Raw genomic sequence first — 16,332 nt, 5'->3', positions numbered from 1 at the left:
CCATTCAAAGTCCATTTAAAAGTTCTTTTGAAATTTACCATGGTACGAAACAACTCATGTGAGGTACGACTGAACTAAGTACGAAACCACCAGGTTATGAAACAGCTCGCATTCGTTTTTCTTAATTAAATGTTAAATAACTGATGTGAGAATATTTTAGCAGTAAAAAAATTATTTACAAGTTCTGTTCGAAAAATTCAAATAACAATCAGAGCTGTTAATATTTGAGACAATCTCCTCGCACTGTTCCTTTTTTTTCTGCGGAAAGAATTTAATGTGTCAAGGATTGATTTTTAAAAGGTTTATTTGCTTATGGACAAAATCTTAATGAATTGATCAATTTTCACGATTTATATTATGACCAGTTTCTAGGAAACCTGATAGCCCGCCTCACAAAATTTGGGTTCAACTACTGTGTTTATAATTCATGTGTAGTAATGATATACCCCACCCATATTCATATTATCCTACACATTTCTTTACATTGTATTATAATTATTAATTACCCGGGCAATAATTAAAATATTGCACAGCGTTAATGTTTAATATGTACAGGATAGTATTAAATAGTATCCTGTATCACATTCCCCAAAATTCTCAATCAAAATTATTTTTGAAATGCTGGATAGTATAGTATCCTATGTCACGTTCCCCAAAATTCTCAATCAAAATTATTTTTGAAATGCTTGATAGTAAATAGTATCCTATATCACATTCCCCAAAATTCGCAATCAAAATTATTTTTGAAATGTTGAGGTTCACAGGCTTTCCCTAATGAAGCCAATAATGTGGGTGGGGTTGGGGGTTACATATCTAATATTTAACAAAACCCTCTCAAGATCCCCTTTCTCCCTTCCTCAACAAATAATATATCACCACTGAAATTGGATAATATTCAAGTATTGAAAATACTGTAAGACTATACAGAGCTAGCGTAAAAAGGAAACAAAAATTCTTAAAAAAGAAAACTCAATTTCCAAACCTGTCAAATTCATGCATAATATATAAATAAAATACACAGAAACTACATGGCATGTTGCCAATACGGAGACAACATGCTACAAACTTGTAACTAACTCGGTCAAATATTGCTGTATAGTAAACACTCAAAACATGAATAAAAACCACAAGGACAACCTGTACAGGTATTAGAGTATTTTCTGGAAATTGAAATGAATATTACTCCAGTTAATAATCCCACCATTTCATGCATTTTGTATCTGATGAAAGTCGACATTTTATGGGATTTCAAAATTTATGTTGTCTATTTCTGTGTAATCTATCCTGTTATTTTTTATATTTTCAATTTTGTGTTAAATAATAAAATTTGTAGTGTGATGAATACCTCAATTTTGTGTTTCAGTAGCAATGAAAAATAGTAAAACCTTAGATATTTTTTTTTTCGACAAATAAATATCAAAAATTATTCGGTACAAATGCAGGAACGTGGTTCCCGAGACATATTTGCATTGCAATCCTTTTTTAATTCAATAAACACTGATGGAAGCTAGATAACACGTGCGATAACAGTTCTCCATGCATGCACGATGTTATAGCAGTTAATATGAATTCTTTCACCTACCTGTTTTCGTTTAAATTTGTTGCCAGGGTCAAAGCGTGCTTTCATATGTTCCATGGCATCTTGGAGCTTTTCTCGCCCCTCTTGGTATTTGGCTAACAGAAGGTAAGCCCTCCAATTCGCCGAATCGAAACCCCAGTGACAGGTTCGATTTTCGAGAGCTTTGTGAGAATGACACACGAATTTCGATGGACTGAAGAGTCCGTTACAGTCGACACATTGAATACACTTTGCGTCCGGTTCGACATAAAGTTCGGGGTGAAAGATCCCCTTACATTTTCCAAAACATTCATGATAAACTTTAAAACTATTCGGCGAAGGGGGGTCGGAGTATTTTTCGGGGCTACCGTGTAATAAAGCATTACAAAGTCTTTCTGCGTCCGTTTTGGTTATAAGTCCACAACTCGGAGCTGTAAATGGTAAAATAGCCGTCAGTTTCAGAGTTTCTAACTGCTCGTGATTACATCTCGAACAGAAGATGTGTAGTTCGTCACACACGGTGTTTATTTGTTGTAAGGTAAAGTCACGCAACACTGTATTTAAAATTTGAGGGAGACACAGTCTTTTTTCTCCCCCGACCATAAAACAAGCAATTGTTTCTCCTTCTAAAATAGTCTCGGATTTGTCACTGCGAGAAGTATCTACGGGGGTGAATACCGGCATTTGTTGTATAGGAAAAGGTGGAGGAGCTAGAAATGGGTCATAATCCATGCCCTTGTCAGTCGGTATCTTCTTGACGCTAGCCATTGCTTTACGATATTCCTCTATGTCACCGGCACTCATTTTCGACAAATCACTAATAATAGAATATCCACTAGGTCCGCTTAGACTTCTTATAGCCGCTGTTTGATAACTCTTCAAAACCCTCTGTAGATGAGGGTTTAGAGTCTGCGGAACCCCTTCATCCATCAAGAATGCGCCTAGACTATGCATGAAAACTTCGCGGATCCTCCGCACCGCCACATGTGTAGTACCGATCACATCCGCTCCGCTACTGCCTGTCTTGTCTCGACCCCAGCATAAATATTTGGCTTTGCAGTTAGTCGAACGTCACCAACCGTTAACTGACCTAATTTACCGGCAGACGTGATTTATGGAATTATAACGCATGCTAGATACTATGTTATTTCATGGAAAGATGTGAGATGCTGACAAAAATGTAACAAATTAGCGAATCCGAAGAATATAAGCTAATATGAGTTATTACGTGATAAATATGCCGAGACTGCGGATCGGCTGTTCCCTTCTCCTCCCACGGAATATTAAGTTGTTTACCACATTGAAACACGGTTAACAGTTAACAGCACGCGTTTGTGTGTAATATTTTATTCTAATATATTCTGAAAGATTTTCATTGAAGAGGCCCTATATAAGAAAATATTCAGCATCTGTTCAGGATTTTTGTTAATAGTAACATTACTACACGTTTAATGCGACTCCAGTAGTCAGGCGGCTTGATCAAAGGTGTCTGGGCTGTGACGTCACCATGACGTCGAGACGTCTACAGTGTCAATCGATTGGGGTTACCTCAGCCACAAGGCGATTGGCGCCGTAAATAGCGCGAGGACAAGTCTGGCCGTAGCGACCAGTTTGACCCGAAAGGAACTCTCCGAAGAATGGACTGGTCAGCGAATTAAAGGCGAATGTCATTCTTGTTTGAATTACGAGTAAAGCTCTTGAAGTTTCTATCACTGTTGTTGTTTTTCTATCAACCCAACAAACCCCTACCGTATTTATTTATATTAGGTGTGTGTTGATATGCAAATAAAATTTATGTTTTGTTTTTTTTTTAAAATAAATTTTCATTCACGATATATTAACAAAAATGGCTTAATTCTTTGATATAACAACCCATTAAAACAATTCAGGTTTATTTTTTATATGGTGAACAAAAAACAATAACCTATTTAAAATAAGATAAATATCATAAGTTTAATTTTTTTTTTTTTGTGGCGTTGTTTTGGGAAAAAAAAGGGTATTAAAACAATGATACAGGATGTGAAATATCAAATAAACGAACTTGATGGACCTAAAGGTGAAGCCAGTACATTGTATTGTTACCATTAGTCAAAGTCCCGGAACTCTCACATGACCGATTGGACCGAATGACAGGGACAATATCAGACTCCTCTTGAGACAAACGAACCGATTGGCTTGCGGGTGAGACTGCTTTGTGTAAAAAGGGCACTGGTAGTTGATGGACCGGTCAAACCCTTTGATGTAGGTATATATAGACTTATATACGATTATTTCCTCTCTCTCTCTCTCGTGTGGGGTCTAGCCTTATTTAACCTTGAATAACGCGGTTAATAGATGATTGTTTTGGGCACAGTGAAAGTCTGACGTGTTGAATGTATTGCCCACTTGTCAAATTAGGCCGACCGCTTTAACAGTGAACTTGTGAAATTTATCGATATAACGGTCCGGGTACACACAGGCAAAACTACTGTATTACGAAATACAACTTATCACGCATTTAATTGGATTAATCAGCCACAAGGAGAGAGGGGACGGTTGGGGGTGCAGCATCGCTCCCGGGCTTATGAAGCTTCAGAGGCCCATACATGTCTTGATTTGTTTTGTATAGGAGTGTGTTTTGGGGGATTTTGTGTGTATGTGTGTTTTTTTTTGTTTGGGGGAGGGGGGGGGGGTCTTTCTCTCCAGCACATAATTAATACCTAACGGGGGTTTAAGGGCCGCTGTCACCCATGGCGTTATCGCAGTGATAAGGCATGCTTCCATATATTATATATTTAAAGCCATTGTTTACGTGTTTTGACTTCTGAATTTATTTTTATTTTTATTATACGTGTAATCTCTCTACTTAATTAAATATTCTTGCAAATGTGTAAATTGTAATTACTGAATTAAATTGTGTATAGCATGCCAATTAGTGTTTATTATATCAAATATACAGTGCGATATGTCACACTTTTGTAACAGGTATTGTCGAATGATAATATGCACGGTATATAGGGTTATATTGATTATTGTATCGATCTAGGTAATATTATATATATATATAGATGAACTGAGAGAGAGAGAGAGAGAGAGAGAGAGAGAGAGGGAGGGAGGGAGAGAGAGAGAGAGAGAGGGTCCACCCGACACAAATTAGGTCATTTTGGGACTAACATATGGTTCAATCGTCATATTTAATTAAAGAGAGAGAGAGAGGGTGAGTGAGATGGGATTTAATTTCAATAATTCGCTTGCGCACAGGGGCTTTAGCAGTGGGAGAAAACCGGAGGACCGGGAGAAAACACACGAGGTTGGACAGTGGATGAAATTAGATTTAATATCCCTTTTCACTGCTGCAACCGGCCCAGTGTATGGGCACACTGTATGGGGTATGCCCGACTTCATTAGCCCAGTCGGCGCAGAACAGTAGGGCATTAAACCTCAGTTCATTTCACAAACGCCCCCCCCCCCCCCCCTTGACAGTTGATATTCAAAATGGTAAGGGTCTTAACTAGGACGTTAAACCCCATTCCATTTCATTTCACCAACGGCCTCTTTGAATGATTGGGGGGGGGGGGTTGAATGGTTAGCACCTGCGCGCTGTACCATAAAGTCTGACATTGAGTCGACTGGCGTGGTTTCGAATCCCCGGTTGTACGTGACAAGGAGTAGGGTGGCCTGTCCAACCTCGTGGGTTTTCTCCGGGTCCTCCGGTTTCCTCCCACTGCTAAAGACCCCTACGCACAAGCGAAATATTGAAATAAAATTGAACCATATGTTAGTCTCGAAGTGACCTAGTTTGTCTCGAGTGGACGTTAAACCCCATCTCTCTCTCTCTCTCTCTCTCTCTCTCTCTTTGAATGGTTGATAACTTCTGTATATTATGTATAGACTTAGTGTAGTGTATTTCTAAATATAGATTTTTTAAATGTATGGATTTTATGTCGAGATGTTTTTAAGTGAACGAGCGTGACACGGACGGACGTTATATACGAACTGGGGTAATTACAGTTCACCAAATGGCTAAACTTTTCATACCTTAAATACTCATATACTCGGTGTCTTGAACTCTATATATACCGTTATGTTATTATTATATCAATATCAAAGCCTCGACCGCAGCCAGCTGCACTGAATGACTCATGGCACGTGAGCTCGTGCTTGTATATCTTTAGTCTGTACATTTCAATAAGTTAAGATAGTTGTGTTAATTTCCTGTTCAGTGTTTTAAATCAAGACACATGATGTTCGTGCACTCTTTACTCCCCACCACTCACGACGACATCATCAGTATTAATGGCGGTATCATTCATCATTCTTAACCCCTTCGTTCCATAAGCCTTGTAGGCTATATATATATATATCATCTTATCTACATTCAGTCGTAACCTACATCAATCTAAATCAACATCTTTATATACATGTCACGAAACCTTTTAAATTCGCTAGGTGGGTAAGAAGCTGGCTCGCTAGCCTGGAGGTCGGGTGTTCAATCACTGCATTGGCCGAGAAAGTTCATTCAGATTTTCCAGCATGGTCCCCCCTTTGTCAGTGAAGCAGGATGAAGGGCCTGACAAGGATAGCTGTCTAGTCGTTCGGATGGGAAGAAAAGCCGAGGTCCCGTGTACACATTGGCGTGCACGTAAAAGATCCCTTGATAGTTGGAATTCGATATAAGAGTAGGTCATAGTGCCGCTGTCCGGGTAAAATTTCCCTCGTAGCCCACTGTAGTCTATGATAGTAGGACGTTAAACCCCATTTCATTTCATTTAAATTAGTGATGGGGAGTGGGCGCAAGTTCGAGTAAGGTTGTCTGTCCAACCCTTGAGTTTTCTCCGAGTCCTTCTACTGCTATAAAGAATCCCCGGTTGTACGTGACAAGGAGTAGGGTCGCCTGTCCAAGCTCGTGGGTTTTCTCCGGGTCCTCCGGGTCCTCCGGTTTCCTCCCACTGCTAAAGACCCATATGCGCAAGCGAATTATTGAAATAAAATTAAACCATGTGTTAGTCCCGAAATGACCTAGTTTGTGTCGAGTGGACGTTAAACCCCATTTCTCTCTCTCTTTCTACTGCTATAAGACCCCCATGCACAAGCGAGGTATGGAAATAGAATTGGACCATATGTTAATCCCGAAATGACCTAGTTTGTGTCGAGCTGACTTTAAGATTTCTCCCTATAGATACACGTGACGAAGCATTTTAAATTGGTGATGACGTATACCTCAAGCGATAAAAAAAAATAAATGGGGTTTAACCTACCCATTAAAAATGCATTATACAAGAGCTAAATCTGCCTATTGCAGGCTTTTCTTTAGGTCTGAAATGTTATATAACCTATTAAACATACATTATGCAAGAGCTAAATCTGCCTATTGCAAGTCTTTATTTAGCCCTGAAATGTTATCTAAATTATTAATTAGACATTAATTAACGTATTCAGACTATAATCAACTCTCGATGCCATCGCTAGCCTACGATATTTAGTGGATTAAAATATATTTTTAAAAAAAAATAATTAAACATAAAAATGGATAATCGAGACATTGTTTTTTTTTTATCGTATCGACTTTAGTAATGATGATCCAGGCTAGCCTAAAACTTAAAAGCTAGTATCTCAGTTCAGAGTTGAGCAATTTGACATTCTATTTACGTTATCTATTTTTGAACTATTATAGCGAGAACTGTCAACTCTTTATCTAATCTCCTATAATGTCCCTTTTAATGGTTCACCGCTCCAATGTTTTGTTCTGAATAATCTTGCAATCAAATTATTGCCCACTGAACCACCGCGGCGCGCATGATACAAGATCTTTGTACGATCTGGAAAAAATCTTTCCGTGTTTATACCCGCAATTCTAACCCTAACCCACAATCTTCCGTTTTTACAGCTTCAATTTGTACGTTTGACATGTAATTTGTAAACCTAACCCTAACCCTAGAGAAAGATATATGACGCCAGACTTGAAACAGGCCCGTAACTAGCGGGGGGGGGGGGGCAAAAAGTTTCGCCCCCGCCCCCCTGTGAAAAAGATGTCGACCATAAAAACAATAGTTATACGTTGTCCGTCAATTTTACAGTACATTTCCCGCCCCCTCGTTGCTCTGAGCTAGTTATGGTCATCGACATGGTAAAATTAAATACAATTTGTCGGGTCGTTAGCCATGCTTAATAACTATAATTATCATAATGATTATTGATCATGACTGTTATTAACGAAAACCAGCTAGCAGACAAGCCTGGAAATAAGGCACCTGTCACAGACAATGTCAGGCACCGATTCTGGCTTTGTCAGGCACTAAACCCTGGGGGGCCTGTCATTTTGTCCGGCACTGATTTGTCTTTTTTATTGATATTATTAATACATGTCTGGCAGTCCGGTACTATTTCATTAGTGCCAGACACTTTGTCAGGTACATCTAAAACTGTCTGTTATTTCCAGGCCTAGTAGCAGTAGTGAAATGGGATTAAATGGAGTTAAACGTCCTACTTGTGTGCGCCGACTAGTGTAATATCTGCCGTAACGAGTGGCCCATAGTACAATGGCGTCACCCTAGAAACGACGCACGGGCGGATAACTCTACTTTTTCAACCTAATTTGAAGAAATTTAGTTGGCCACAGATCACTAATTATTTCCCCATTGACTTTAATGTTAATTCTCGTCTCTTAGACCGGCTCTAACTTTTTCCCAAATTTTCGTTGGGTAGAACGCTTTCTGCCACAGATGGAGCAACATGTGGCAAACTTTTGCCCAAAAGCATGTATGAGGTTCACCATGAAAAATTTGAGATACACAAGTTGGAAGTATAGACAAGTAAACATGCAATTTCCGACCCTAGATTTCAACGTAACCAACCTCACAACTCTTGTATCTTTCCGCCACAAAATCATGAATATTCACCAAAACCTGGCAGAAAATGTATTTTCAAATCCTTTTTTTCGATTCTACACCAAAAAGTCAACAAAAATCGCCATGCAAAAGGGGGAAAAAGGGAAAGGGAGAGAGAGACTAAAAATAACATTGGCCCTTGTTTCCAGTTGCTCGAAACCACGGACAAGGTAGATATGTGTAAATTGCCCCCAACCCATGTAATTTGTCCACCAAGACAATCAATAACGGGTGATATTGCTTCATATGTCACCTTGTACATGACATATATTTATTTATATCTATCTGAAATAGATATGAACACAACCCCGTGTTTTATGTGTGCCATATGCACTTAGAGATATGTCAGATGATAACGATACAACGATATTCTCGCATATCTGTCATCAACATCTTATCATGAAATATAACATATTCTTTCTTACTTTTTTTATTATCTAAAATGCATTATTCTTTTTGACATCAGGATGTGTATGGTATTGGGAACAAAAGTAATCGGTAGTGGAGGTGGTGTGGTTGGGGTGGGGTGTGGTGGGTGAGTGATATGATTCGAAATATGACACTCGGCAAACTTCAGCAGATTCCAGTATCCTGCATCTAGCCTCGGCTGTATGACGTAGTCCGCGATTACCAACGGCGTTACCTATGACGACGCCTTTGGAGAATGTTTTATCATACAAATATTTCAAAGTCTGAAGCTGTTTTTCTTTCAAGTTTATCCGATTTTTTTTCAAACAAGGATAACTTTGACTGAAAATTCTAAACACAATTTTTAAAAGCGGCATGTTTTCCTAATAAGTACACCGGTGCCGCATCGCAATTGTATAGGCGTAGGTACATATCACTCACCGTCATACAGTCGAGGCTAGATGTAGAGTAACGGAATCTGCCGAGGTTTGCCAAGTGGAAATTCAAAGTAATGGAACGCCGTCATTCCTCCCAATCAAAGTAATGGAACACCGTCATTTCTTCCAATCAAAGTAATGGAACACCGTCATTCCTCCCAATCAAAGTAATGGAACACCGTCATTCCTTCCTATCAAAGTAATGGAACACCTTCATTCCTCCCAATCAAAGTAATGGAACGCCGTCATCCCTCCCAATCAAAGTAATGGAACACCGTCTTTCCTTCCGATCAGAGTAATGGAACGCCGTCATTCTCAACAAGCAAACTAATGTAACGCTGTCATTACTTCCAATCAAACTAATGTAACTCGGTCATTCCTCCTAAGCAAATAAATAGAACGCCGTAATCATTCCCAAACGAGCTACCCTCCCAAGGTTGTCATTCCCCCGAATCAAATAATGGAACACCGTCATTCCTCCCAATCAAAGTAATGGAACACTGTCATTCCCAAAGTAATGGAAAGCCGTCGTTCCTAACAAACAAGGTAATGGAACCCTGTTCTCATAATATTACACCACTGCTGCCTACTAGGGATAATAGAGTACAATGTATATGAATGATCTAATAACTCAGTACTATATAATATTACCCAAATACTACAGACCTTCATCTCATAAAACATTTACACATATCTTATATCAGTACAATATATTACCCAAATACTACAGGCCTTCATCTCATAAAGCATTTATACATATCTTATATCATTCGTTCTATCCTACATTCTTTATAAGTCAATATCCGGTATTAGACATAATAAAATACTAAATTCATTTCCCTGAATTTGATCCGCACCCTGCAGCCGATTATGGCGCCATAGAACCCAGTTTAACAGGAAGAACCGCCCATCAATTTCTATTTACTCTCATAAATATTGGATAAAACAATATCACCATCAAACATATACATAGAACAAACATATTACCGTCTACAGTATGTTTCCCCCCCTAACGTCAACAAATTTAGACATACTCGTCTATAAGAGAGAGAGAGAGAGAGAGAGAGAGAGATGGGGAGAGAGAAAGGAGTTTTGATGTTTTATTGATAGCATCCACAAATTCAGACATAAGTCTATGAGAGAGAGGGAGAGAGAGAGAGAGAGAGAGAGAGAGGGGAACTAGGTCATTTCGGGACTAACATATGGTTCAGTTTTATTTCAATAATTCCCTGGCGCGTAGGGGACTATAGCAGTGGGAGGAAACCGGAGGACCCGGAGAAAACCCACGAGGTTGGACAGGCGACCCTACTCATTGTCACGTACAACCGGGGAATCGAAACCATGCCTGTTCAGGTTACTCAATGTCAGACCTTATGATACAACACGCACGCGCTAACCATTCTGCCATACCCCCACCCCCCTCCTGAAAGTAAGGGGTGGGGGGTTGGATGGCTTAGTGGTTTAGTGGTTAGCACGTGCGCGCTGTATCATTAAGTCTGTCATTGAGTCAACTGGCGTGGTTTCGAATCCCCGGTTGTACGTGACAAGTAGTATGGTCGCCTGTTAAACCTCGTGGGTTTTCTACGGGTCCTTTGGTTTCCTCCCACTGCTAAAGACCCCTACACGCAAGCGAATTATGGAAATAAAATTGAACCATATGTTAGTCCCGAAATGACCTAGTTTGTGTCGAGTGGACGTTAATCCCCATTTCTCTCTCTCCCCCCCCCCCTCCTGAAAGTAAGGGATATTGAAGTGGGGTTTAACGCCCACTCGTCTAATAACACATCGTTTAATTGTATTTCAATAATTCGCTTACGCGTAGATGTTTGGACAGGCGGCAGGGAATCGAAACCACGCCAATTGACTCAATGACAAACCTTACGATCTAAAGCGCACGTATTAGACCGTTCGCCCCCATGTTCAGGTTGAAAATAAAATAATGTTTTATATAATGTAAGAAACATACAGGTAAAAGAGTGCAGTCATGGCGTCAGCATTAACATAGATAAACAAACATATTATGTATAAGTGCAACAGACATTTCCTTCTTTTAGGCACTGAAGGCGCCAAGTGCAAAAGAACTGTATAATTATATTATGTTGTGAATTAAGAAGAGAGAGAGAGAGAGAGAGAGAGAGAGAGAGAGCAATGGGAGAAAATCGGTGGACCCCCCCCCCCCACACACACACGGACTGGCTTGTATGAATGTGTGTTTGGGTGGGTGAGTGTGTGAGCGAGAGAGAGAGAGAGAGAGAGAGAGAGAGTAATCAGATCTTTCCGTTTAATATTAATACCCACTAATGATCCGATACTCACCTATCCTGGCGTCACCAAATATAGACTTTCCAACAGTACCCCACCCGCCCCGCCCTGAGGCAATAGGAGCACGTAACAGCGAATGAGATCAGACCCCGCCCGTGGTTTTGTTTTTATTCGGTTTCCCCTTGTAAGTTGTGCAGTACAAAGTGTAGAACCAGGAACGGTTTCTAGTCGTTCGGATGTATTAGAGAGAGGGAGGAATGGGGTTTAACGTCCACTTAACACAATCTAGGTCATTTTGGTACTAACATATGGTTCAATTTTATTTCAATAACTCGCTTGCGCGTAGGGGTCTTTAGCAGTGGGAGGAAACCGGAGGACCCGGAGAAAACCCACGAGGTTGAACAAGCCACCCAACTCCTTGTCACGTACAACCGAGGAATCGAAACCACGCCTGTTGACTCATTGACAGACCTTATGACACAACCCACACGCGCTAACCATTCAGCCATCCAACCCCGCTGAAAATGTGTGGAACCAAGTTGTTGTTTCAAAACTAACGCCAACGTTCACAAAGTAAATAGGCAATGGTGTGTTGCAGACGATACGCTTCATAAAACATCTTCAAAAGGACCAGATATAAATTATTTATTTATTCAAACAAGATCAAAGATCCCTCTAATGTAATAGTTGTTTTTATAAAAAAAAAGAAGAGTCACCCAAAAGTATAATTTAAATAAAACGACAATTAGTTGAGGTGAAGTCTTGCATACTTTCAGTAAATAATTCATTAATTCATTGGAGAAGTTGGTTTTACAGACAGCATTAATTAAATGTTTACAAGATATCGTCTGAAAATAAACAGCCATTCCCCTGAATCACTGTACGGTGTATAAACGTTCATTTTGTAGTCTTAAATTAAAGGGACAATAACACTCTTGCTGGTATTGAGCCTTTAACGTAGCAGATTAAAGGTATATTATGTAAGGTTTGAGATAAATAGATAATGGAAACTTTAGTCAAATTAATTCATTCTGAGAGAGAGAGAGAGAGAGAGAGAGAGAGAGAGAGAGAGAGAGAGAGAAAGATTTTAGATAAATAGATAATGAAACTTTTAGTCAAATTAATTCATTCTGAGAGAGAGAGAGAGAGAGAGAGAGGGAGAGAGAGAGAGAGAGAGAGAAAGATTTTAGATAAATAGATAATGAAACTTTTAGTCAAATTAATTCATTCTGAGAGAGAGAGAGAGAGAGAGGGAGAGAGAGAGAGAGAGAGAGAAAGATTTTAGATAAATAGATAATGAAAATTTTAGTCAAATTAATTCATTCTGAGAGAGTGAGAGAGAGAGAGAGAGAGAGAGAGAGAGAGGGGTGGCGTTTAAAGTCCACTCGACACAAACTAGGCCATTTCGAGACTAACATATGGTTTAATTTTTTATTTCAATAATTCGGTTGCGCGTAGGGGTCTTTAGCAGTGGGAGGAAACCGGAGGACCCGCAGAAAACCCACGAGGTTGGACAGGCGACCCTACTCCTTGTCTTTTATCCCGGATGGAGTTGACAAGTATGACGTTAAACCCCATTTCATTTGCATTTCTTTTCGAAGGGTGCAGAACAGTAGGACGTTAAACCCCATTTCATTTAATTTCTCTTTAATGGGACTTGACGAAAGAGAAAGAGAGAGAGAAATGGGGTTTAACGTCCACTCGACACCAACTAGGTCATTTCGGGACTAACATTTGGTTTAATTTTTTATTTCAATAATTCGGTTGCGCGTAGGGGTCTTTAGCAGTGGGAGGAAACCGGAGGACCCGCAGAAAACCCACGAGGTTGGACAGGCGACCCTACTCCTTGTCTTTTATCCCGGATGGAGTTGACAAGTATGACGTTAAACCCTATTTCATTTGCATTTCTTTTCAAAGGGTGCAGAACAGTAGGACGTTAAACCCCATTTAATTTAATTTCTCTTTAATGGGACTTGACGAAAGAGAAAGAGAGAGAGAAATGGGGTTTAACGTCCACTCGACACCAACTAGGTCATTTCGGGACTAACATATGGTTTAATTTTATTTACATAATTCGCTTGCGCGTAGGGGTCTTTAGCAGTGGGGGGAAGGACTTGAAGAACCTTTGCTGCCTTGTCTCTAAATATATAGTTACCGTGAGTGTATGGACGGCGAGTTCACATTTTGTCTAAACCAAACATCAATGCTCTTAAGTAAAATAACAAAACCTTTGTCTGTTTATGGTTGTGACCTTTAAGTACACACCATGATGATAAGTAATACTGTATACATGTAATGTATATAGGCATTACTACAATGGCACCCCCCGTCTTACTATATTTTCTTAAAGTATGATGCTATTAACAGTCTTTTTACACAATGGCGTCGGCGTGTCTTGCAGGAAAATATTCTTCAGATAAAAAAAAGGCTGATTCAAATAGGTGGCGCGTCACTGGCGCGACTGTGATTTGCCATCAGGTGTTTAAGATAGAAAATGCATGCATACCCTGTCTCGTGTATTATAAAATCTGTCTGGCAAATAAACATTCTTAAAATGGAAATGGGTGATTAGCGCGTCACTGGCACTACAGTAAAATACAATAGAAGTTTGGCACCGGATGCTTTAGAAAGAGTTGAAATGCTGCTGCGCTTGCGAAAATCACCATTGTATTTCAAACCATTTGGGGTCAGACTTAATCCATTGCATAAAAATGGGGGGGGGGGGGAGGTGGACGAATGGTTAGCGCGTGTGTGCTGTATCATAAGGTCTGTCGTTGAGTCAACTGGCATGGTTTTGGATTCTCCCGTTGTACGTGACAAGGAGTAGGGTCGCCTGTTCAACTTCGTGGGTCCCCCCCCCCAACTGCTAACTACCCTTACGCGCAAGCAAATTATTATAATAAAATTGAACCATATGTTAGTCCCGAAATGACCTAATTCGTGTCGAGTGTTACTGCAGAGTGGAATTTTACCAGTGGAGCGGCGTTTTAGCCCAACAATACCATTATTATGCAAACGTTGAGCATATGTACTCTTATATAAATTTGAATTGCTAATTAATATAGTTACATGCCTACTGGACCGATACACCTTAAACGCATGCCATAAAACAGAATTTCATTAATTTAGGTCTATGTAGGACTGAATAATTTTTCATTCGTTAACCATCCTTTGCCATGCTAATTGCTATTATGCATAGAAATTCTTACAGTTTAAAGGCGGAGGGGATGGGGTGGTTGGCCGAATGGTTAGCTCGTGCGCGTTGTATCATAAGGTCTGTCATTGAGTCGACTGGCGTGGTTTCGATTCCCCGGTTGTATGTTACCAGGAGTAGGGTCGCCTGTCCAACCTCGTGGGGTTTCTCCGGGTCCTCCGGTTTCCTCCCACTGCTAATAGTTTAAAGGGGCATTATAGTTAAAAAAAACCCTAGATAATGTAAAGAGAATATGCTAAAAATTTCAGTTAAATTGCGCCACTCTGAACCGAGTTATTAGCGATGGAATTTTAGGCCTAGCCCCGATCATCATTACTATAGGCGGTATAATAAAAAAAACATAGTCTCGATTATCCAATTTAGGATTTAATCATCGATGAGCGTTGGGCAGCATATCGGATTCAAATCCAGAGATAATCTGACACATAATATGACATCGAGAGTTGGTTCAGGTCTGTTCATGTTAATAAATGTCTAATTAATAAATTATATAACATTTCAGGCCAAAAGAAAGACCCGCAATAGGTAGATTTAGCTCTTGAATAATGTATGTTTAAGCTTCAGTACTGGCAATATTCATGAATAATGATCATGGTTTATCTCTCTATAAAATCAATTACTGTATATTTTTTTACATTTTTTTTATCTATACTAATATTTGTGACTGTTCGTTTGTCTGTCTGTCTGTTTGTCTGTCTGTTCGGGGTTGGCGGCTACACTAGGTCTGCCCCGAGTCTGAAATTTGGGGTATAGGGGTAGCTCGGACCGGGGAGTAACATAGGCCAGGTGGCGTTAGTCTACCACTTCCGGTTTCGGGGTTATGACCCCCCGAGCGAAGCCGAGCATTCTTCTAGTAAACAATATTTTATTCTCAGAAAAGGATTGAGGAACAGACTAGGCCTCTGTTTATCTCTGTATAGCGTCACTAACCGTAAACAAACGATATTTTGGTAAACAACCAATTTAAGAATTAGAGTGTTCAAACACAATCTGGTTAAAACACAGATCATATTTCGTTTCGTTTTTATAGTTCAAAATTTCGTTTTACTTGTCTTTACTCTACGTAGGCCATCGAAAGTATAAAAAAACGAAACGAAATATAGACCGTGTTTTACTCAGATTGGTTCAGCACTGTATTTGAGAAATATGTAAGATTGAAAAAGAAATGAAATGGGGTTTAACGTCCTACTGTTCTGCTCCGAACTGGGTGAATGAATCCGGGCATACGCCATACAGTGTGCTATGAGGGAAATTTTTCCCGGTCAGCGGCACTACGGCCTTACTCTTATATCGAATTCCAACTGTCAAGGGATCTGTTATGTGCACGCCAATGTGTACACGGGACCTCGGTTTTCCGCCCCATCCGAACGACTAGACAGCTGTCCTTGTATATAAGATTCAATGAATTGTTAGATGACCATATAAGGCCGTGTTACAACTCCATGTATAGACGGCATGGACGACTTAGCTGCTGTCAATGCACGTTTCGTTGCCTTTCAACCTATCTTATTACCATGGGAGTACCTCTGTGGGTTGCATGGACGACGTAGCTGCTGTGGGTGTATGTGGGCTGCATGGGCGACTTAG

At 39.9% G+C, this 16,332-nt stretch overlaps 2 protein-coding genes across 2 annotated transcripts in view; one reads left to right on the top strand and one right to left on the bottom strand.

The window, feature by feature from the left end:
* The window catches only part of LOC126827124 (ski oncogene), a 73,382-nt gene extending 70,737 nt beyond the window's left edge, over positions 1 to 2,645 (bottom strand). Inside the window, exon 1 of the mRNA XM_050556336.2 lies at positions 1,583 to 2,645. Within this exon, the coding sequence (XP_050412293.2) occupies positions 1,583 to 2,512 (930 nt within the window). The 5' untranslated portion in view covers positions 2,513 to 2,645. The remainder of the gene's footprint in view (positions 1 to 1,582) is intronic.
* LOC126827113 (phosphatidylinositol 4,5-bisphosphate 3-kinase catalytic subunit alpha isoform) overlaps positions 1 to 16,332 on the top strand; it is a 324,427-nt gene that overhangs the window by 261,219 nt on the left and 46,876 nt on the right. The window lies entirely within an intron of this gene.

The sequence above is a fragment of the Patella vulgata genome, chromosome 7 (genome assembly GCF_932274485.2).
Source record: "Patella vulgata chromosome 7, xgPatVulg1.2, whole genome shotgun sequence".
NCBI classification, from domain to species: Eukaryota; Metazoa; Mollusca; class Gastropoda; family Patellidae; genus Patella; species Patella vulgata.
Note: the sequence above shows the minus strand (reverse complement) of the source record. Positions and strands in the feature narration are given on the sequence as shown.